At 43.4% G+C, this 23,500-nt stretch overlaps 1 protein-coding gene across 1 annotated transcript; it reads right to left on the bottom strand.

Annotated features, from left to right (window-relative positions):
* Positions 1-350: 350 nt before the first annotated feature.
* On the bottom strand, positions 351-4,282 carry LOC124033607 (cytochrome P450 1A1). Its single transcript, XM_046345698.1, has 7 exons — positions 4,150-4,282; positions 2,736-3,609; positions 2,500-2,626; positions 2,297-2,386; positions 1,980-2,103; positions 1,766-1,852; positions 351-1,621 (listed from the first exon to the last, which is right to left on the bottom strand). The coding sequence occupies exons 2-7, from the start codon at positions 3,573-3,575 to the stop codon at positions 1,321-1,323; spliced, it is 1,569 nt and encodes a 522-aa protein (XP_046201654.1). The 5' UTR covers positions 3,576-3,609; positions 4,150-4,282; the 3' UTR covers positions 351-1,320.
* Between the last annotated feature and the right edge of the window lie 19,218 nt (positions 4,283-23,500).

A 23,500-nucleotide genomic window follows, 5' to 3' on the forward strand; every position in this document is an offset into this window, starting at 1 on the left:
ATTAAGGTAAATGCAATTATGATAAAAAGTGAAGGCATTATTTACAATGCCAACAAAGGTTGTTTTAAATAATTGCACCAATGGCAAGTTTATAGCTTATTTACTCATGAAAACGTGCTCACTTTGTGTGCTGCTTGTTTTTGTAGTAGAAGTCCAAGTCTGTACACAGGTAAGTGATGATATCCAACCCTATCCTATCTTATCTAGTAGTGTTACAGATGTACTCTTTGATCAGCCAAATACCGATGTCCTCTCCTAATGATTGGCCTGTGTTATATTAGCTTGTGAATGCATGCATGGGTTGTCAATGAGATAAGCCAACACACTCAAGAAAAGAGAGCACAAGTTAATTGATTTTCAGCTTTTATTTCAGTAGCTACCTAGATAGCTACCAACAACACAATGCATAGTGTATACAGTTGGGGTTTTAGTTTTCAAGAGTCCTTCGTTACATTATAAAATGTTGACATTTATAACACAGTCAGTAATACATACGTATTTTGGTGTCCTGACAAAGCCACCACAATATATACACATTTTAGGCACATTTCAAAAAAGGACTTTCCAAATTACATCTAGGTTTAAAAATGTACACAAACAATCAATCACATGTTGGTGGGATACAAACATAGCTTCAGTGTGTTGTGTCCACATTTGACTGATTTATTCAGTGGAATAAAAATATCTAGCTTAGAATTGGGAGGATACATCCATTCAACTCTGTCTGTGACCACCTGAACAATAACTAAAAAAGTACGAGAACAGGCACTTTATGATGTAGGTTGTAACATTTTTGCCTCAAAAAATTCTGTAGCAAAACATTCGACCCAAACATAGAACTAAAAAACAATGCTCTTTAAAACCCCATCATGGGTTTATGTATATTTTTTAAAGATGTATCCTCTTTAAAGCGATCTGATACAGTATATGAGCTGTGAAAAAGGCAGCTAAACAGCTACAGTCTCTCCTGATATCTCCTGAAGCAACACCTGACAAACTCTAGGAGGCCCTGTGGTATGCTGGTCATAGAAACTAATCAACTCTATGAGTTTGTGAAGGTCCTTTATCCAAAACAACACTTGTTTGGAATCCCCCTACATACCATTTCAGATTATAATTTTATCGATTTCAAATTGTCTACAATTTTCCCTCACTGTTAATTCTCCAATGAATCAAGAGAGGTGTCAAGCCCAGTCGTTCCTAGAGAGAAAATGTACCCTCTGACATGTAAATCTGAACTCATCTCATGCCATCAAGTATGTAGGGCTAACTATAAATCAGTTATAGTGATGTTGAGAATCATAAACGTGACCATGGCCCTCACTCCTCCTGCCCCCATGGCCGCAGGCTAGCCTTCAGCTGACAGCGCTTGTGCTTCATGGTGAGGCCGTACTCTGGGGTCATGTCCAGCGGGTGCCCAGGTTTCTCCTGGAAGCGCAGCCTTTGGAGCAGGATAGCCAGGAAGAGGTAGACCTCGTTGCGTCCGATGGCCTCACCGATGCAGCGGCGCTTGCCCATGCCAAATACGAGCACCTTCTCCCCCTCCAGCTTGTTGAGTTCTGTGCCATCAGCACTCAGGAAACGGTCAGGGTTGAATGAAGAAGGCTCCTTCCACAGCTCCCTGAAGAGCACAGAGGTAACAATTTACATTAGGTTTTTGTTATACCTGTGTAGTAACTGTAATTACTACATTAACAACACTGTTGTTGCACAGTAGTTGTATAGTAATAGGGTTGAGAAGTTTTAGTTTAAAAATACTACTCACGGGTCATGGTTGACCTGCCACTGGTTGATGAAGACACAGGTGTCCTTGGGAATGAAGTAGCCATTGAGGGATGTGTCCTTGATCGTGCTAAAAAAATATTGACAATACAAGTCAGACCATGCCATATGTGTCTATAATGTGTAACTGATATTGTAAATGTCAGTTTGGCTGATATTGTAAATTTGTGTTTTGAGCAGGTGCAAGTGCAACTCACCAGTGTGGGATGGTGAACGGCAGGAAGGAAGAGTGCCGGAAGATCTCCAGGATGAAGGCTTCCAGCAGAGGTAAGTTGATTTTGTCTGAGAGACGGGGAGTGCGAATCATTCCCACCTTTTCCTCTGTTGGGAGGACAATAGAGAACATTGGATATCAAAAAAGAATGGGACAGGTAGTGACAGGTCAGTAAGCCACAATATTTTGAATCATGACTCTATAGAATTACATATTGAACTGATTTATAGGATCTCTGTGGATGACTAATTTCATTTAGGGAACATAACTATCTGTTAAAACCAGCAAGGTTCGACTTACTCAGTTCCTGATGCAGTCTTTCCTGGATCTCTGGATAGGCCACAAGGTACACAACAGCCCATGACAGAGCTGTGCTGATGGTGTCAAAACCTTGAGGGAGACAGAAGCCGCATTGCATAATTAAAACATCTTACAAATGTACATTTGTTCAAATGATATGGAGTGACTCAGCATAACTGTTGCGTTATTTTTACTCAACTCACCTGCCCCAAACAGATCATTGACAATGCCCACAATCTTCTCATCAGAAACCTGGATGTTGGCGTTCTCATCTAGTTTCCTGTCCTCACAGTGGTCAATGAGGGAGTCAGTGATGTCACGGATGTTGTCCTGAAAACAGAACAATGGACAATCAGTATCACAGACAACAAACCGCAATAGATCAAACATGGAATGAAACATGTAACATCTTTGAAACATGATGCAATGTATTATTTACCTTGTCATAGCTGTCATAGTGCTCACTGACAATCTTCTGCACAAAGGTGTTGAAACGGTCATTGATATCCATAAACCTCTTCATGGTGCGGTTGGGCAGGTAACGAAGGATGGGAATGAAGTCTGCAGGGTTGCCGCTGCCCACCACCTGCCCAAACTCATCACTCATGTTCACCAAGCCCAACAGCTCCTGGTCATCATGGCTGTAGCGCCGGCCGAAGCACATTCCACAGATGACGTTGGCCACCGATACAACAATATGGCGGAAGGGGTCAAAGCTGCCACTGACATCCATGACGGAGGTCAGCTGTTTTACCAAGTACTCTCCCTCCTTGCAGACGTGCTCCTCCAGGGCACAGGAGTACTCTGGGGTCGATCCCTCCAGGGTGGCGAAAGAGCGGAGGGCGCTCATAGCTAGCTTGCGGCGGGCGCGCCACACCCCAGCCTTGTCGGTGCTGAAGGCCAAGCTCTTGCCGTCGTTGATGAATTTGAAGCTGTATAGATCGGGCCTCCCGGCGAAGTCTTCCCCTTGCTTGATAAGAGCCTGGCGGACTGTCTCATTGCCACTCAGAACAACCACAGGCCGCATCCCTATTTGGATCTGGAAGACTGAGCCGTAGCGCTCGCTCATGGCAGTCAGGCTGAGGTGAGGGTTATTGTGCACCTCCAGCACATTCCCGATGATGGGCAGGGGCTTTGGTCCTGGGAGCCGTTTTAGTCCCTCTGGGATCTCTGTGTGCTTGTACTTCATGAGCATGTACACCAGGCATAGTGTTACTATGGCCACCAGCCCCTCAGACACAGAGACTGAGCCGATAATGGGTAGTATCATCAGAACCATTTTTATATGTTTTTTTTAGTGGCTTGTGCACAATCTGTAAGAAGGAGAGGTACATGTTTTAGTGATTAATAGTGAGCGAGAAGAATACTCCAGCTGAGTAATAAACATTGCTCGATAACATTGTACAAAAATTGCATTGGGGGAATTACGCACGAGTGATGCCATGCTGACTGCATGCTTTACGCATACAGCCCCATGTATTTTACGCATGGTGCACTCACACTTTTCACGCTTTTGCAAGCCACCTTACTCTACCTGTCTTGTACCATTAAACATAGGCTACATAAAAGGCTGTATAGTATTAAAAAAATGTTTTAAAGCCCTTAACTGTTACATTGCCTACACGTACGTATTTTTTTCCGAATAGATTATACTAAAAAGTAGACTCAAGAATAAACGGTACAAGATAACAGTGTATAATGCATTTTGTAGCTTGTTATATTGTATTTTTTTAAAGAAGGGAAAAAAACAGTCCTAATATTATGTGCAAACTAGTTAATAAATGTTATTTCGAGACTTCATTCACAACAAAAAGACACCTGCTATTCCAACATATGTTTACCATTTTTATTACCTTCCGTTATGAGCCAATTGAGCCGTCTTGCAGGGAGATCGAAGAAGTTTGCAGGTGAGGTTATATTTATACAAAGCTTTTTCTCTTGCAATAAGAGAACTCCGTTTCTCTGTACTTAAAAGTAAGAATGGGAACTTCTTTTATAGAGCGCTTCTCAGCTCCATTGGCTGATGTCTGAGTGACGTAACCTCTCTCCCTCTCTTGGCTTGCCAGCAGCAGCGGCTGTCTCTGAAGGAGAGGTGTAATAAAATATCAAGCGGAAACATCAATGAGTAGTGTGTATATATATATATATATATATATAGTTGAAGTCGGAAGTTTACATACACTTAGGTTTACATACACTTAGTCAATAAAACTCGTTTTTCAACCTCTCCACAAATGTCTTGTTAACAAACTATAGTTTTGGCAAGTGGGTTAAGACATCTACTTTGTGCATGACACAAGTAATTTTTCCAACAATTGTTTACAAACAGATTATTTCACTTATAATTCACTGTATCACAATTCCAGTGGGTCAGAAGTTTACATACACTTTATTGACTGTGCTTTTAAACAGAAGATTATGTCATGGCTTTAGAAGTATCTGATAGGCTAATTGACATAATTTGAGTCAATTGGAGGTGTACCTGTGGATGTATTTCACGGTCTACCTTCAAACTCAGTGCCTCTTTGCTTGACATCATGGGAAAACCTAAAGAAATCAGCCCAAGACCTCAGAAAATTAATTGTAGACCTCCACAAGTCTGGTTCATCCTTGGAAGCAATTTCTAAATGCCTGAAGGTACTAAGTTCATCTGTACAAACAATAGTATGCAAGTATAAACGCCATGGGACCACGCAGCCATCATATCGCTCAGGAAGAAGACGCGTTCTGTCTCCTAGAGATGAACGTACTTTGTTGCGAAAAGTGCAAATCAATCCCAGAACAACAGTAAAGGACGTTGTGAATATGCTGGAGGAAACAGGCATAAAAGTATCTATATCCACAGTAAAACTAGTCCTATATCGGCATAACCTGAAAGGTCGCTCAGCAAGGAAGAAGCCACTGTTCCAAAACCGCATAAAAAGCCAGACTACGGTTTGCAACTGCACATGGGGACAAAGATCATACTTTTTGGAGAAATGTCCTCTGGTCTGATGAAACAAAATTAGAACTGTTTGGCCATAATAACCATCGTTATGTTTGGCTTGCAAGCCGAAGAACACCATCCTAAACATGAATCACGGTTGTGGCTACATCATGTTGTGGGGGTGCTTTGCTGCAGGCAGAACTGGTGCACTTCACAAAATAGATGGCATCGTGAGGAAAGAAAATTATGTGGATATATTGAAGCAACATCTCAAGACATCAGTCAGGAAGTTAAAGCTTGGTCACAAATGGGTCTTCCAAATGGACAATGACCCCAAGCATACTTAAAATATGGCCGAAGGACAACAAAGTCAAGGTATTGGAGTGGCCATCACAAAGCCCTGACCTCAATCCCATAGAAAATTTGTGGGCAGAACTGAAAAAGCATGTGCGAGCAAGGAGACCTACAAACCTGACTCAGTTACACCAACTCTGTCAGGAGGAATGGGCCAAAATTCACCCAACTTATTGTGGGAAGCTTGTGGAAGGCTACCCAAAACGTTTGACCCAAGTTAAACAATTTAAAGGCAATGCTACCAAATACTAATTGAGTGTATGTAAAATTCTGACCCACTGGGAATGTGATGAAAGAAATAAAAGCTGAATTAATCATTCTCTCTACTACTTTCCTGACATTTCACATTCTTAAAACAGAGTTTAAATGTATTTTGCTAAGGTGTATGTAAACTTCCGACTTCAACTGTATATATATATATATATATATATATATATATATATATATATATATATATATATATATATAATGTAATATAATGTAAGCTTGCCTTTATTATGAAAAGAAACGTCTAAGGAGTAAAATATGTTTTTCTATGAGTGCATGCTTTCTCTGATATATCAGTGATGGACCCTATTAAAAAAAGATATACATACAATTTCATATAGTTTGTTATAAAAACATTTTAGAATGTCTAACCATAGGGAAATTCAATAGACTGCATGTTTAATTCTCAAACAAGTCATTCTCAGTAGGCTATTCGACATTCATATGACTTTAAAACATTTTGTTTTTACATTTTAGATTTGACTTTAGGTTCATATCAGAATGATTGGATGAGTCTCTTTTCAGATGTTCATTAGCCTGTTGGAGGGAGTTATAAAACACACTATACAGAAGAAGCCAGTCAGGTAAGAGGAATACAAGACCCATTGATTTGTGGAATGATCACCAATTATAGTTGCAATTGAAGTAGAGCATGTTAAATGTGTTATTGTGTAATAACAATACAATAATACAATCAGACTAACTTTTAATCATAATATATCATCATAATCATTAGCACAACCATGTAGATGTAGACCTATAATCACTATCATACCTATTCATCATACTACACATCTTACTTATGTTATAGATGTGGTAATTATATTTGTATTTTTTTAGTTTTATATATTTGTTTAGGCCTAAATATTTATATGTATTTTATTATTATTTTTTCCCCCATTAATGTTAGAGCATTGGGCCTAATTTTGCAGGCTATGGTAGGCAGTAGGCTAATAAGCCATATTGAAAAAAGGCAATTCATCCACTCCCTATCATGTTATGAACTATTTATATTAAAAGTATATGGAACATATTCATGAAAACAGTCATATAAAGCACATTGTATAAGGATGACAGTACTTTGGGCCAGATCCAAATATTTATTCTCAATGATCTATTGAACATGAACTCTTCCACAACTAATTTAAGGACACAAAGCTTAATCACTTTGGGCCCACAATATTTTCAAAAGTAAATTTACCATCAGTGTCTAGTCTGTTTCCAGTGGTATTCATTTTTATATTTTATTATTAGCAAACATCAACATTTCCGCTTTAAATACTTGTTCCATAAATTAATTAACATTACATTGTTACGCATTAGTTATTAAGTCATAAACCCTTTGGCAATCTTTCCTTTAGGCCTACTCATTGCAACAGATTTCGATAGCGTGCAAAGGTGTAGCCTATCCCAAGCGGGAGAACTTAAAGCCCCGAAGTACTTTTTATCAAGAGACTCATCTTTGACAGTTTGATAAATCTCACTCAACCTGTCAACAGTATAACGGTGGTGCATATAAGGACAATGGGAAGACGTGTGCATCTTATTAACTTATAGGAAACAAATGTAGCCAACCTATGAAGTGTGTCATGGAGGATAAAACATTCGATTGAGATAAGAGACTATATTGTCTTGTCTGCTTGTGTAAGCTATCCAAAGTGTTTGACTTCGGATCCCTGTTGTGTTAATCAATATCCCAATTGGAACTTACTCAAATGTAAGTTATATGTATTAAGACCCAGAATAGAGTCTTCTAGACCTCAGCATCTACAACACACCAGTCTGAGCGGGGTCTGTTTTGAAACAAGTCGTGATAAAAACTGTCAAATGCCATCGCGTGCGTGTACCTGTTAGCACTCGAGTTAAAGATTGGCCAAGTTGCGTGAGAGCGTTTTGGCCAAGCCCTCGCCTCCCCCAGCCCTTGGTTAAGGATGCTGGGGTGTGGGGGTGGGGGAGTATTCTGTCAGCACTGCAGGGGTGAAAGGGTGAATGAGTTCATCATTACCCTTACAGTCTCTCTTCTTTTAGGTACATCCTATTCCAGATAGCCTTCTGACAGTGAATATATATCGACTCTGCACAGCAATACGAGGGATTTCCAACATAGTTGGACCATGAACTGAAACATTCTCAGCGGTAATGAGGACATCGACTGAAAAGGACCTGTATAGATTGCATATAAGCACCATTGATATAGAAGGCTTGATGGTTATGAACAACATGCACAAAATCTGTTCCTCAGGATTAAATTATTATTTATTTATTTATTTCAACAACGTATTTTGGATGCATATACGACTTTCCTGTTAACCAGCATCATATTAGGCTGGCTGTTAGCCTATATGCTTTGATTGATAAACAAAACTTGTTGCTGAGAAATCTCACTCGATTAAATCCTAACTTAATATCCACGTGCGTAATTAGACATTTAACCAAATCTCCTATCAGTGCAGGATTTACGCGCAGACATGCGTTATTATGCACGCACCTCTATCATTGGGTCCACAATGGCCTGTCCATATACAAATAAACACGCTGAAATGGTTTACTATTGGCTTGTAGGCATACGCCATAGAAAATGCAAGGATGTTTTAATTAAGTTTTTATTGAAGACAATTATGGTTAATTAGGCTATATTTTAAGCATTCACTAATCTCTTTGTTATTTTATTTTAGTTGTTCTCTATATCATCATTTTCAACAGGTAAATGGCTTTATATTAATTGTCTTTTGCCTACTTGACAATATGCCTCTATATTTTGTCTTGCGGTATGCCTGTATTTCAACTTCCAAGACCTAATGTGTTAAACATTCGGTTTTGGGTTAACTGTAGGACTGTATAATTCACAATGGGTTAACTTTATTGCTCAATTTAAATAATTAGCATAATTCAACTTGAAGAGGTCTCAATACATTAACTGCACAATTCAGTCTATGAATGTGTGGCTATTAGACAGCGTCGCTATTATTTTCCTAAATAGTTCAACATTTGGATGATCATTCCTGGAACCCTGGATCACAACTAGTAGGCAACCCAAAATGTGCAGACTTTGAGGATAGTGAAGTGTCACTCCAAAGCCAAGTTAAAAGACGCCAATGTGTAATTGAAATTGTGAAGAAAAAAAATAGACTAATTTACTACTGTTTGAGGCATATGAACACTATAATAATATTGAGAGACGCTCTAAATCGCTTATTTTTTCTCCTCCGAGATAGGCCTACACACCGTATTATTGCCATGCTCAATATGATGGATAATGCCGGTCGCTGGGCTTTCGCACACTCGCCGCCCGCCCGTGCCCCTCAGCGCTACGTTCCTGCTCCTGCAGTTCGCGTGAGAAAGCGGAGCTCCCGCACGGAGGGGTGGGCTTGGTCTTCGGGACAATCCTAAATCTGCTTGGTCAGTCACGCGAAGGCAGCAGCCCATGGAAAGACACAAGGGTCTTAAACGCTGCAGAACAAAGAGCGCAGGACGTGAGACTTTTTCTTGGTCACGGAGGTGCACATATTCGCGCGCTATAGCTTCTGTAAATGCGAGGATCTTGGGCTTTGGAGTCATGCGATCTACCACTCAGGCTTCACGCAGGCATGCAACTGGCTGGCTGAAGTCAACTGCCTAAATCCACCAAATACCAATTGACCTGCATAGTCACGGTAATGTCAACCATGGCAGGTACCTTCGCGTATGAACTTGGAAACCATTTTATGACATTTCAAAGAGCTGCTTAAAAACAAAGTTCTCCAAATGAGACTGTTCACTGGTACAGCATGACACAGTCAAAGGCTGATTTATTAAGCATAAACATAAAGTATATAATCACACTAAGCATTACGCACAGCTTTGTGAGAGGAGAGTGAGACGATAGCGTGAGAGGCCATGGGACGGACATTATTCCATACAGGTCCAGCATTCAACGTAAACATCATCAGGATCACACCCGTTTGAAATAGGCTTCTCTGTTCATCTGGTTATGGTCTAACACGCCACTCCCTGCTCATCATTAGTGACTTGCTCAATGACCTCCAACAGTTTGTATGACCTCTAGTTGCAACGCAGGTTCATACATGGAATTACATTCAAATCAAATATTTTTGGTCACATACACATATTTATGTTATTGTGGTTGTAGCGAGATGCTTGTGTTCCTAGTTCCAACAGTGCAGTAGTATCTAACAATTCACAACAATACACACACATCTAAAAGTAAAATCATGGAATTAAGAAATATATAAATATTCGATCAAGCAATGTTGGAGTGGCATTGACTAAAATACAGTAGAATATAATACAGTATATACATATGAGATGAGTAAAGTAGTATGTAAACATCATTTAAACATGATTAAAGTGACTAATGTTCTATTATTAAACTGGCTAGTGATTCCAAGTCTATGTCTATAGGGCAGCAATTGAGGACAATAATGTGACAAATATCAATAAGAAATGTTAGAGTAGACTGTTATTTAGTCATGTTAGGGTCACACACATACATCCAGGATGTCCATTTACAGAGCTTACATCATAACCAAAACACTGTTTAGCCCACAGCAAATTGCAATTCCCTTGAAGAATCTCCCTTTCTGAGTAATGACTGTAAAGGCAGCTGAAGTCTTCAGTTCTTTGGCACGCAATAACCAAACACCTGTCACACACCTTCAAACCAGGTATGTGTGTGTGAGTGTGAGGGAATTTTTCGTGAGTGGGTTTGCATCTGCGTGAGGGCGTGTTGTTGTGTGTGCATGAGGGCAGGAGTTTGTTATGGAGGAGGTCAACTAACCCCTGTGCACAGATTGGTAGGTAGAGCAATTAACCACTCAGGTGACAGGTCAGATTGGTGCACTCATCTCTCAGTATTTTATTCTAGTCTGACAGAACAGACAGAACAGTCTGTGCTACCAGAGGATTGGAAGTGTCTTCTTTGAACTCTCAGGAAAATAAAACATGCATGAACAGTCAGGAGAGAGCGACAATATCACCATTGTTCATACACGCAATGCCAAGCACACAACACTTATTTATTAACATGTTATTACTGTTTATACTCTGTTATTACTGTGTTTTATTACCATGTTATTACTGTGTTATTACCACTTGTTATTACCAATTCTATGGAGTACTGTAAACCATTAGGGCAGTACTTCAAATGTATTTATAAAGCCCTTCTTACATCAACTGATATCTCAAAGTGCTGTACAGAAACCCAGCATAAAACCACAAACAGCAAGCAATGCAGGTGTAGAAGCACGGTGGCTAGGAAAAACTGCCTAGAAAGGCCAAAACCTAGGAAGAAACCTAGAGGGGAACCAGGCTATGAGGGGTGGCCAGTCCTCATCTGGCTGTTCCAGATAACAGAACATGGCCAAGACGTTCAAAGATGACCAGCAGGGTCAAATAATAATAATCACAGTGGTTGTCGAGGGTGCAACGGGTCAGCAGCTCAGGAGCAAATGTCAGTTGGCTTTTCATAGCCGATCATTCAGAGTATCTCTACCGCTCCTGCTCTCTCTAGAGAGTTGAAAACAGCAGGTCTGTGACAGGTAGCACGTCCGGTAAACAGGTCAGGGTTCCATAGCCACAGGCAGAACAGTTGAAACTGGAGCAGCAGCACGGCTAGGTGGAATGGGGACAGTAAGGAGTCATCAGGCCAGGTAGTCCTGAGGCATGGTCCTAGGGCTCAGGTCCTCCGAGAGAGAGAAAGAATTAGAGAGAGCATACTTAAATTCACACAGGACACCAGGTAAGACAGGAGAAATACTCCAGATATAACAGACTGACCCTATCCCCCCGACACATAAACTACTGCAGCATAAATACTGGAGGCTGAGACAGGAGGGGTCGGGAGACACTGTAGCCCCGTCCGACGACGTCCGTACTTGTTACCCTGAAAAAGCTAACGACATCTCCTACTATGCAGATGTTTTAGGTTTTAAGGACGATCATCTGAGAGGGTTTGCCTCCGCCTTTTCTTTTGACTTGAAGATGGCCCAAACCCTAAGAAGGAAGAATGTGTAGTCTTTTTAAGTGCAGGGAGTGATGCATTTATCAGTGGGAAATCAGCTGTGTGGCTGAGTTGGTATAGCATGGCACTTGCAATGCAAGAGTTGTGGGTTCAATTCCGCTGGGGACAAATACAAAAAATAAAAACAAGTACAAAAATGTATGCCCTCACTACTGTAAGTCACTCTGCCCTCACTACTGTAAGTCACTCTCGTTAAACTAGGACAACCATCTCAGTAATGGGTGCAATAAGTACAAATACTAACAGATTGGATTAGTTTATGAAAATGTATGTTATTAATCTTTGTGTAGCATAAGATTAATCAACCAATAAATGTGCATGCCAGAACACAGACATTGAAACAAACAATTCTGAAAAATGTACCTGCAATAGAGCATGCTGGGAAATATGATAATGATGGGTGTGGTTTTGAGTGATTTACTCCACACAGATAAACATTTCATAATCACATTTAACTCTGTTTATTCATACCAACACAGGGTTCCTTTACACCACTGAGTGTTGAATGTAACTCCTGAATCCACTCGAAATGTTACACTGAAAAATCAACACTAGGTAAAACTGGCCAATTTGCTGTGTACCATACTATACATTGCTGGTTCACTCATACTCCCTTCTATTCTCCTACTTTCTGCTCAATAAATGCACAGAAAATACTCATTTGAAAAACAGAAATCATGGCAAAGATATCAACTATGTCAGTGATGTATATGTAAAATGATTAAGGGAATACCAGATACAGTACATGCATAAATATTCCCATATCATTACAGCTAAAACAATTCTCACAGCTATCTTTTTAAATGTAGCAGATTACTAAAATGCCTGATGTTAAAGATTAAACACTGAGGTAAACATTATTGCTCAGGCAGAATTTAAAATAAAGAAAGAAAAAATACAATAAAATAGCTTATACAGATTCAGAAGGGTTCTATGTGGAACCCTTCTTGCTTTCCAAAGAATCACCTAAGAACCCTTTCTTCCAAAATCGGCTCTTAGGATGAAAAATGTTCTAGGTTGAACTCTTTGAAAAAAAAAGAACCCTTGTCTTCCAAAAAGGGTTCATTCTTCAAATGAAAAGGGTTCATTCTTCAAATGAAAAGGGTTCATTCTTCAAATGAAAAGGGTTCATTCTTCAAATGAAATGGGTTCATTCTTCAAATGAAAAGGGTTCTTGGAAGAACCCATTTGGAACCTTTTTTTCTAAGAATTTAGGTCATGACACTACTCATGAATGTGTGACTGTGACCTCATACAAACCCCCTCTGGCTTGAGTAAGTCAACACGCAATCACTTACACTATACACAAACTGTAATTGAGCAACATTCTGTCTCGCTCGCTCCCGCGGCCGGCTCGAAGTGCACTCACAGGAATGCTGGGGTTCGGAACAGGGAGAGGAGGGGGCCGTTCCCCATATTGTATCACCTTCCCCTCACGGATTGGAGTGAACATAACATTAGTAACTGAGCGAACAGTCCCGGTCTCTCTCTGTCCTTAAGCAAGCCAAAGTTAAAAATACTCACCGGGAAAAACAATAGTTGCGTGCGGAAATATCTCGGTCATCCATCTTTCTGTCACGCACGAAGCTGCCATGCGCTTTTTTTTACGCTGACTCAAACGGGGAGCGAAAAAATAAAGAGGACATGTCATAAAGAAAGGAAATATGAAACGCGTGTACAAAGACATATATACAACCACATAGTGAAAGAAGATATGGATAGGCTTGACACGCAAAACGAGCCATGCGTGAAACAAATTAACCTCGTCTGCCCCTCCAATTCTCTCAGCGGGCTTCGCAGGCTACGGAGCGGGTTGACAGCACATTTACGGGTTAATCATTGTGCCACAGACCCGGCATTGCGTGCAGACTGTGTTTGCTCTGGCTGTGCCAAGGGTCGCGAGGTTGTGTACAGAGAGAGCAGGGGAGGCATCAGCCAACCTCGCGGGTCACCCCTTTTATCAAAACAGTCACCGACCGTTTTTGGGAAGCACGCTACTGTTGTCTAAATAGAAATGTTTGCATAGATTGGCCAGACTCAAATGTTGATTTCTTCTATAGAAACTAGTGCACTATAATCAGTGTTTGGCCATGAAACAAACGGACGTTAAATATTTACCAGAACATCGTAAGATATTAAAGTCGGCCTACAGAAAGATCTCCCTACATTCTTCAATTGTGTTTCATTGTGTTTTTTTATATAAATAGCTAATAAAAAGGGATATTTCTAATAAACAAATATATGAACTAATGTTAGAAGCACAAACGCTCAATATGCCTAATATTTATAGTATTAGGTCTACACTTTAAGTGTTAATATTTGTAGTATTAGGTCTACACTTTAAGTGTTAATATTTGTAGTATTAGGTCTACACTTTAAGTGTTCATATGTGTCAAGGTCTCTGACATGTGCAGATTTACTCTCACAAAAAATGTACTAAATTACCTAGAATAATTTTAACATTCTTGCTTTGCCAAAAGAGTGATACTACAGAGACAGGATGGTCAAAACAATCTCTTGTCTGAGTTGTTTCATATTGTGTGCATTCTGTGAGTCTGTGGGAAGGTGTGTGAAAGAGAGAGCGTTGTGTTGTGGCCAGGCATCTATCTGCACCATGCAGTGTTTTTCTTGGACAGCACAGAAGACTTATCCCCAGGGCCCTGTTGAGTAATGGACTGAACCCGGTTCAAGCATAACAATACCTTTCACCCTACTGAGACAGGATGTCTGACACCACTGGCTACTGAATGGGTGGATGTGTGCGAGCAGCCTACACACTCATACACGTGTGTTATCACTGCTATGACTGTTGGGTGACTCGCAATGTTGTTGTAGGTTCATCTCTGCACCCACAACCAAATCAGTCACGAGAGACTAGGTCTAGCTCTACTTGTCAAGGGGATCAATCCGTAATGATGTGTGCTATGTAACATTTCCTATAGCAAGAGTCAGCGGTAGCAAAGTGACTAAATCCATCATCAAGGCCATCATCACACAGTCAGTCTTCTGAGTCATTGCATGTGGTTTAATAGTATTGTGTATTGTGTCAGAACCCCTGACATCCATTATACTGTGTCAGGGGCTGCAACTTTCCTCTACGGGTCCCCCAACACCAGCTCTGAGGATGTGATCCCAGGGTGAGCAGCTGTAACATTAGATATAGAAGGAGTCTTGACAATAGTCCTGACTGTTATCATCAGTAATATGAGTTCATTGTTTTGCTGATCCTTTTCACTGCCTTCCGGTTACCACTTGTAAAATTCAACACTCATTTTGCCCCTCACTCATACCTCTCGGTTTCATATATTTCTGATCCAAAGTTTTCTCATAACCGCTGTGGTTTGTGGTCCTTCGCCCGACTTACTCCGTTTAACTTGTTGTGAACAAACAAGGTATAGCAGCACGCAATATGTTTATATGTTCAGCTTTAGCATTCATTGAACTTAAATTGAATTTAAATGTACCATTGTAACCCATGTAATTGTGACACCCACACATCATGAAATCACATTTTCTTTTCCACATTTAGCCTTTGTAGGAGGTGCAATGTGGGAGATCTGTGTGTGAGGATGAAAGAGGGAAATGAACTGAAAAAGTCAATATCTTCTTTGCGTAAGGAGGCCTGGTCTCTCAGGTACTACCCACCATATGTAGTGCTGAAAGTCATTGTGTGCCAAGGCTTTATCTTTTAATCAGTTGTGTTCACCATCAGTTAATCATTTGTACATGCCAAGACTCAGACACATTGGATTCATTACACGCAGAGGGAAAATAGAAGCTTGATGACCTGATAGGTGCTAATGCTGTGTGTGATTACTACAAAACTACACAGGTCTGGACAATCATGTGGTTTACTTGGGAAGGGTGTTCTTTGACAATATTCCTGATCTCAACTGATCACGTGCATGTTGGGTTGGCACTTTTTTTTTCTCTCTGTGTATGCTCAGAATTATTATTATTATTTTTTGCATAATTGTGTGAGAGAAAAAATGATTGGGAGAGAGACAAAGAGAGAGATTGTGAGAGAGATCGAGGTTGACTGCAGTGCTGCAGTCGCTGTTCTGCCTGTGCTGTGTGAAGGAGAAGCTATAATCCGGTGGTCTGTAAGACTACCGCCCCACACGGCAGGAGATTAAAGATGCTGGCTGTAAATAAGGAACCACTAAGGAGACACAGCACTGCAGATCACGACCTCTGAGGGTACCATGCCACAAGGCCAATGGTACACATGGCGATGGAGCAATATCCTGCCTTTATTGTGTGTTTGTGTGTGTTTTTATGTATGGTAGCTGATGTAGGTATGTGTATGCGTGTGAGAGGGAGGGAGTGACAGTCAGGAAGTGAGAAACAGATAGACTCCCTGCTTTGGTGTGCTTGTGTATGTCCATGGGTGTTACCTGTCCTGAATAAACAACCGTCCCCGCAGGGCCCTGGTGTTCCCCATCCACCCACCCCACCTCAGCTCTCTGACTCAGGGGCTGCAAGGCAAGCATCCCAAACAGAAAAACAACCTCCACCTCTTCCAGTAGCTTATACAGTAACATATATGGGGAGGCAACGTTATGTTTGTCTGTCTAACTAACTGCTTGGCACCATCCCCTCACTTTACCCCCTGCAGGCCTCCTGCTCCTGAGAGGAGATGAATACACTCAATCAAACCAGTGCTCTCTGTCCTGGCCCTGTATCAACCTGCTGAAGAATGGCAGTAAATCAATAGTTTGATTATGTAAAGTAAAAGTAAGTATCGTTGTTATGTTTAGTTAGTTAATGACTGACTGAGGGATGGGCCGTGTGGAGGAACATGGTAGGTTACAGGGCATAGCGTACCCCTTTATAATGGTTACAGGGCAGAGCGTACCCCTTTATAATGGTTACATGGCAGAGCGTACCCCTTTTAATGGTTACAGGGCAGAGTATACCCCTATATAATGGTTACAGGGCGGAGCGTACCCCTTTATAATGGTTACAGGGCAGAGCGTACCCCTTTATAATGGTTATAGGGCAGAGCGTACTCCTTTATAATGGTTACAGGGCAGAGTATACCCCTTTATAATGGTTACAGGGCAGAGCGTACCCCTTTATAATGGTTACAGGGCGGAGCGTACCCCTTTATAATGGTTACAGGGCAGAGTATACCCCTTTATAATGGTTACAGGGCAGAGCGTACCCCTTTATAATGGTTATAGGGCAGAGCGTACCCCTTTATAATGGTTATAGGGCAGAGTGTACCCCTTTATAATGGTTACAGGGCAGAGCGTACTCCTTTATAATGGTTATAGGGCAGAGTATACCCCTTTATAATGGTTACAGGGCGGAGCGTACCCCTTTATAATGGTTATAGGGCAGAGTATACCCCTTTATAATGGTTACAGGGCAGAGTGTACCCCTTTATAATGGTTACAGGGCAGAGTGTACCCCTTTATAATGGTTATAGGGCAGAGCGTACTCCTTTATAATGGTTACAGGGCAGAGCGTACTCCTTTATAATGGTTACAGGGCAGAGTATACCCCCTTTATAATGGTTACAGGGCAGAGTGTACCCCTTTATAATGGTTATAGGGCAGAGCGTACTCCTTTATAATGGTTACAGGGCAGAGTATACTCCTTTATAATGGTTACAGGGCAGAGTATACTCCTTTATAATGGTTACAGGGCAGAGTATACTCCTTTATAATGGTTACAGGGCAGAGTATACTCCTTTATAATGGTTACAGGGCAGAGCGTACTCCTTTATAATGGTTACAGGGCAGAGTGTACCCCTTTATAATGGTTACAGGGCAGAGCGTACCCCTTTATAATGGTTATAGGGCAGAGCGTACTCCTTTATAATGGTTACAGGGCAGAGTATACCCCCTTTAACTACACTGTAGTATAGATATGTGATTAGGTATCTATTGTGATGGAGTAGAAAGACCCTGGACTCTCAGTTCTCAGATGGTGCCTTCCAGTGTCCCATCAAACTGGGCTACAAATCAATCTGCCAACAGCCCTATTACTTTGTCTGTCAGGTGTGAACAGTTTATTCCCATTTGATTCTCAGCCAGCTCCCAACCGCCACCTACCAAATTAAAGCAGCTGTAATTATAACACTTGCAAAAAAAAATGCCCATGTGCTACTGTTCAGCCTCAGCTTGCCTGGGGATATTGTGACATTTGTTTTTGCTTTCTTATTTCTCTCTCTTCCCACCCTCTCTCCCTTTACCCCCCCCCCCTCTCCAGCCACAGGAGGGGCATGCATGGTACGTAGGCACGTAGTAGTGTGAAATCCTGCATGCAGGACAAGATGGTACAGGAGATAAGTGTAGGAGATATCAGAGTGGCATGCACAGACATAACCCTCTCTGTTCTCAGTGTTCTCTGCTTGTTTTTGCTTTTGTCATATTTTATGAGGGTTGCCAGATTGGAGTAAAAAGCTGATTTGGCTTTTTTTTTGTGGTACTGATGAAGGTATTTGATTGGGGAATGGGAATACATTTACATGATGGGAAATTAATTCATCAATAAATGTGGAGAAACAGAAGACCTGCAAAAATAATCTATTTGATTTCCATTCCCCTGGTGTAACTGCATGGTATTTGGTTTAAATTCCCCTGGTGTAACTGCATGGTATTTGGTTTAAATTCCCCTGGTGTAACTGCATGGTATTTGGTTTAAATTCCCCTGGTGCAACTGCATGGCATTTGGTTTAAATTCCCCTGGTGCAACTGCATGGTATTTGGTTTAAATTCCCCTGGTGCAACTGCATGGTATTTGGTTTAAATTCCCCTGGTGCAACTGCATGGTATTTGGTTTAAATTCCCCTGGTGTAACTGCATGGTATTTGGTTTAAATTCCCCTGGTGCAACTGCATGGTATTTGGTTTAAATTCCCCTGGTGCAACTGCATGGCATTTGCAACTATAACAAGACTATGTTCAATTAACCCATATTAATGCAGTTAAACAGGTTCGTGTAAAATAATGAATTATATTGCCGTACACTTATGGCACTTCCAAGGCCGTTTCATGATGATTATTACAGTCGTGTCAATCATGTTATATACTTAGGCTATTGTAACACGACATATGCCAGCATTGTAGGCCTTCTGCCTCTGCCCAGAGGCCTACTTTCATGGCAACAGCCGTTAGAGCTCACTTTGCCACGTATGAGAGGCCTGTTGCAGATTTCACTCTCTTCTGCTACATTGGTGGCAGCGTTGGTATCACATCCAACTCTAGTGTAGTTATGTGATCTAGTGGTGGGAAGCATTCTGTTTTTCAACATTGTGTTGGGTGTAATTACATTGATATATCTAGTGAACAATGAATAAGCAGCAATGGGCGTAACGGATAGAAGTAATCATTACAGGTGTGATCAAGCCTTACATCAAAGTTGCCTGAAGCGGAATGGAAAGTGCTATGTCCTGACCAGTTATTCAGGAGAAAATCCTCTGTGACTGTCTAATTTACCAGTGCGGACCCAAAACAAACACATTCTACACATTTACAAAGGAGCTGTTTAAAGTGTTGTTACAACCATGGTGTTCTGTTGTTACTGAAGCATATACATCTCATAACCTGACAATGATCCACATCATATGGGTAGACAAATAATGTAAGTGTGTTGTCCTTTTAGGATGCAAATCAATAATATGAATCACTGTTGATCCATCCTGTTCTGATCTAATGAGATGTATGTAGGATTTTCTACGGCCTAGAATTGAGACCTTTTCCAGTCATGAAGGACAAAGCTAGGCCCCATTTGGTTCTCATTGGCGAAGACTGAAGTCAAGTTAAGGCAGTTGTGGAAAAAGTACCCAATTGTCATTCTTGAGTAAAAGTAAAGAGTGGTGGAGGGAGAAGAAAGGGGTAGAGGGAGAGGAGAGTGGACAAGGGAGAGGAGAGGAGAGTGGTCAAGGGAGAGGAGAGTGGTCAAGGGAGAGGAGAGGAGAGTGGTCAAGGGAGAGGAGAGGAGGGTGGTCAAGGGAGAGGAGAGTGGACAAGGGAGAGGAGAGGAGAGTGGTCAAGGGAGAGGAAAGTGGACAAGGGAGAGGAGAGGAGAGTGGACAAGGGAGAGGAGAGGAGAGTGGTCAAGGGAGAGGAGAGGAAAGTGGTGAAAGGAGGGGAGAGGAGAGGAGAGTGGACAAGGGAGAGGAGAGGAGAGTGGTCAAGGGAGAGGAGAGGAAAGTGGTGAAAGGAGGGGAGAGGAGGAGGAGAGTGGACAAGGGAGAGGAGAGGAGAGTGGTCAAGGGAGAGGAGAGGAGAGTAGTCAAGGGAGAAGAGAGGAAAGTGGTGAAAGGAGGGGAGAGGAGAGGAGAGTGGACAAGGGAGAGGAGAGGAGAGTGGTCAAGGGAGAGGAGAGGAAAGTGGTGAAAGGAGGGGAGAGGAGAGGAGAGTGGACAAGGGAGAGGAGAGGAGAGTGGTCAAGGGAGAGGAGAGGAGAGTGGTCAAGGGAGAGGAGAGGAGAGTAGTCAAGGGAGAAGAGAGGAAAGTGGTGAAAGGAGGGGAGAGGAGAGGAGAGGAGAGTGGACAAGGGAGAGGAGAGGAGAGTGGTCAAGGGAGAGGAGAGGAAAGTGGTGAAAGGAGGGGAGAGGAGAGGAGAGTGGACAAGGGAGAGGAGAGGAGAGTGGTCAAGGGAGAGGAGAGGAGAGTGGTCAAGGGAGAAGAGAGGAAAGTGGTGAAAGGAGGGGAGAGGAGAGGAGAGTGGACAAGGGAGAGGAGAGGAAAGTGGTGAAAGGAGGGGAGAGGAGAGGAGAGTGGTCAAGGGAGAGGAGAGGAGAGTGGTCAAGGGAGAGGAGAGGAAAGTGATCAAGGGAGAGGAGAGGAAAGTGGTGAAAGGAGGGGAGAGGAGAGGAGAGTGGACAAGGGAGAGGAGAGGAGAGTGGTCAAGGGAGAGGAGAGGAGAGTGGTCAAGGGAGAAGAGAGGAAAGTGGTGAAAGGAGGGGAGAGGAGAGGAGAGTGGACAAGGGAGAGGAGAGGAAAGTGGTGAAAGGAGGGGAGAGGAGAGTGGTCAAGGGAGAAGAGAGGAAAGTGGTGAAAGGAGGGGAGAGGAGAGGAGAGTGGACAAGGGAGAGGAGAGGAAAGTGGTGAAAGGAGGGGAGAGGAGAGGAGAGTGGTCAAGGGAGAGGAGAGGAGAGTGGTCAAGGGAGAAGAGAGGAAAGTGGTGAAAGGAGGGGAGAGGAGAGGAGAGTGGACAAGGGAGAAGAGAGGAAAGTGGTGAAAGGAGGGGAGAGGAGAGGAGAGGAGAGTGGTCAAGGGAGAAGAGAGGAAAGTGGTGAAAGGAGGGGAGAGGAGAGGAGAGTGGTCAAGGGAGAAGAGAGGAAAGTGGTGAAAGGAGGGGAGAGGAGAGGAGAGTGGACAAGGGAGAGGAGAGGAGAGGAAAGTGGTGAAAGGAGGGGAGAGGAGAGTGGTCAAGGGAGAAGAGAGGAAAGTGGTGAAAGGAGGGGAGAGGAGAGGAGAGTAGACAAGGGAGAGGAGAGGAAAGTGGTGAAAGGAGGGGAGAGGAGTCAATGGAGAGGAGAGTGGTCAAGGGAGAGGAGAGGAGAGTGGTCAAGGGAGAGGAGAGGAGGGTGGTCAAGGGAGAGGAGAGGAGAGTGGACAAGGGAGAGGAGAGGAGAGTGGTCAAGGGAGAGTAGAGTGGTCAAGGGAGAGGAGAGTAGAGTGGTCAAGGGAGAGGAGAGGAGAGTGGTCAAGGGAGAGGAGAGGAGAGTGGTCAAGGGAGAGGAGAGGAAAGTGGTGAAAGGAGGGGAGAGGAGAGGAGAGTGGACAAGGGAGAGGAGAGGAGAGTGGTCAAGGGAGAGGAGAGGAAAGTGGTCAAGGGAGAGGAGAGGAAAGTGGTGAAAGGAGGGGAGAGGAGAGGAGAGTGGACAAGGGAGAGGAGAGGAGAGTGGTCAAGGGAAAGGAGAGGAGAGTGGTCAAGGGAGAAGAGAGGAAAGTGGTGAAAGGAGGGGAGAGGAGAGGAGAGTGGACAAGGGAGAGGAGAGGAAAGTGGTGAAAGGAGGGGAGAGGAGAGTGGTCAAGGGAGAAGAGAGGAAAGTGGTGAAAGGAGGGGAGAGGAGAGGAGTCAATGGAGAGGAGAGTGGTCAAGGGAGAGGAGAGGAGAGTGGTCAAGGGAGAGGAGAGGAGGGTGGTCAAGGGAGAGGAGAGGAGAGTGGACAAGGGAGAGGAGAGGAGAGTGGTCAAGGGAGAGAAGAGTGGTCAAGGGAGAGGAGAGGAGAGTGGTCAAGGGAGAGGAGAGGAGGGTGGTCAAGGGAGAGGAGAGGAGAGTGGACAAGGGAGAGGAGAGGAGAGTGGTCAAGGGAGAGGAGAGTGGACAAGGGAGAGGAGAGGAGAGTGGACAAGGGAGAGGAGAGGAGAGTGGTCAAGGGAGAGGAGAGGAAAGTGGTGAAAGGAGGGGAGAGGAGAGGAGAGTGGACAAGGAAGAGGAGAGGAGAGTGGTCAAGGGAGAGGAGAGGAAAGTTATGAAAGGAGGGGAGAGGAGAGGAGAGTGGACAAGGGAGATGAGAGGAGAGTGGTCAAGGGAGAGGAGAGGAGAGTAGTCAAGGGAGAAGAGAGGAAAGTGGTGAAAGGAGGGGAGAGGAGAGGAGAGTGGACAAGGGAGAGGAGAGGAGAGTGGTCAAGGGAGAGGAGAGGAAAGTGGTGAAAGGAGGGAGAGGAGAGGAGAGTGGACAAGGGAGAGGAGAGGAGAGTGGTCAAGGGAGAGGAGAGGAGAGTGGTCAAGGGAGAAGAGAGGAAAGTGGTGAAAGGAGGGGAGAGGAGAGGAGAGTGGACAAGGGAGAGGAGAGGAGAGTGGTCAAGGGAGAGGAGAGGAAAGTGGTGAAAGGAGGGGAGGGGAGAGGAGAGGAGAGTGGACAAGGGAGAGGAGAGGAGAGTGGTCAAGGGAGAGGAGAGGAGAGTGGTCAAGGGAGAAGAGAGGAAAGTGGTGAAAGGAGGGGAGAGGAGAGGAGAGTGGACAAGGGAGAGGAGAGGAAAGTGGTGAAAGGAGGGGAGAGGAGAGTGGTCAAGGGAGAAGAGAGGAAAGTGGTGAAAGGAGGGGAGAGGAGAGTGGACAAGGGAGAGGAGAGGAAAGTGGTGAAAGGAGGGGAGAGGAGAGGAGAGTGGACAAGGGAGAGGAGAGGAGAGTGGTCAAGGGAGAGGAGAGGAGAGTGGTCAAGGGAGAAGAGAGGAAAGTGGTGAAAGGAGGGGAGAGGAGAGGAGAGAGTGGACAAGGGAGAAGAGAGGAAAGTGGTGAAAGGAGGGGAGAGGAGAGGAGAGTGGTCAAGGGAGAAGAGAGGAAAGTGGTGAAAGGAGGGGAGAGGAGAGGAGAGTGGTCAAGGGAGAAGAGAGGAAAGTGGTGAAAGGAGGGGAGAGGAGAGGAGAGTGGACAAGGGAGAGGAGAGGAAAGTGGTGAAAGGAGGGGAGAGGAGAGTGGTCAAGGGAGAAGAGAGGAAAGTGGTGAAAGGAGGGGAGAGGAGAGGAGAGTGGACAAGGGAGAGGAGAGGAAAGTGGTGAAAGGAGGGGAGAGGAGAGGAGAGTGGACAAGGGAGAGGAGAGGAGAGTGGTCAAGGGAGAGGAGAGGTGAGTGGTCAAGGGAGAAGAGAGGAAAGTGGTGAAAGGAGGGGAGAGGAGAGGAGAGTGGACAAGGGAGAAGAGAGGAAAGTGGTGAAAGGAGGGGAGAGGAGA

Source organism: Oncorhynchus gorbuscha, linkage group LG04, assembly GCF_021184085.1.
Source record: "Oncorhynchus gorbuscha isolate QuinsamMale2020 ecotype Even-year linkage group LG04, OgorEven_v1.0, whole genome shotgun sequence".
NCBI classification, from domain to species: domain Eukaryota; kingdom Metazoa; phylum Chordata; class Actinopteri; order Salmoniformes; family Salmonidae; genus Oncorhynchus; species Oncorhynchus gorbuscha.

Excerpts from the sequence above, each read along its gene's own strand:
- LOC124033607 (XM_046345698.1), bottom strand. The coding sequence starts at position 3,575 with ATGGTTCTGATGATACTACCCATTATCGGCTCAGTCTCTGTGTCTGAG. Across the intron at positions 1,853-1,979 it reads CCGTTCACCATCCCACACTG|CACGATCAAGGACACATCCC; the intron begins GTGAGTTGCACT and ends ATATTTTTTTAG. Across the intron at positions 1,622-1,765 it reads TGGCAGGTCAACCATGACCC|GGAGCTGTGGAAGGAGCCTT; the intron begins GTGAGTAGTATT and ends TGTGCTCTTCAG.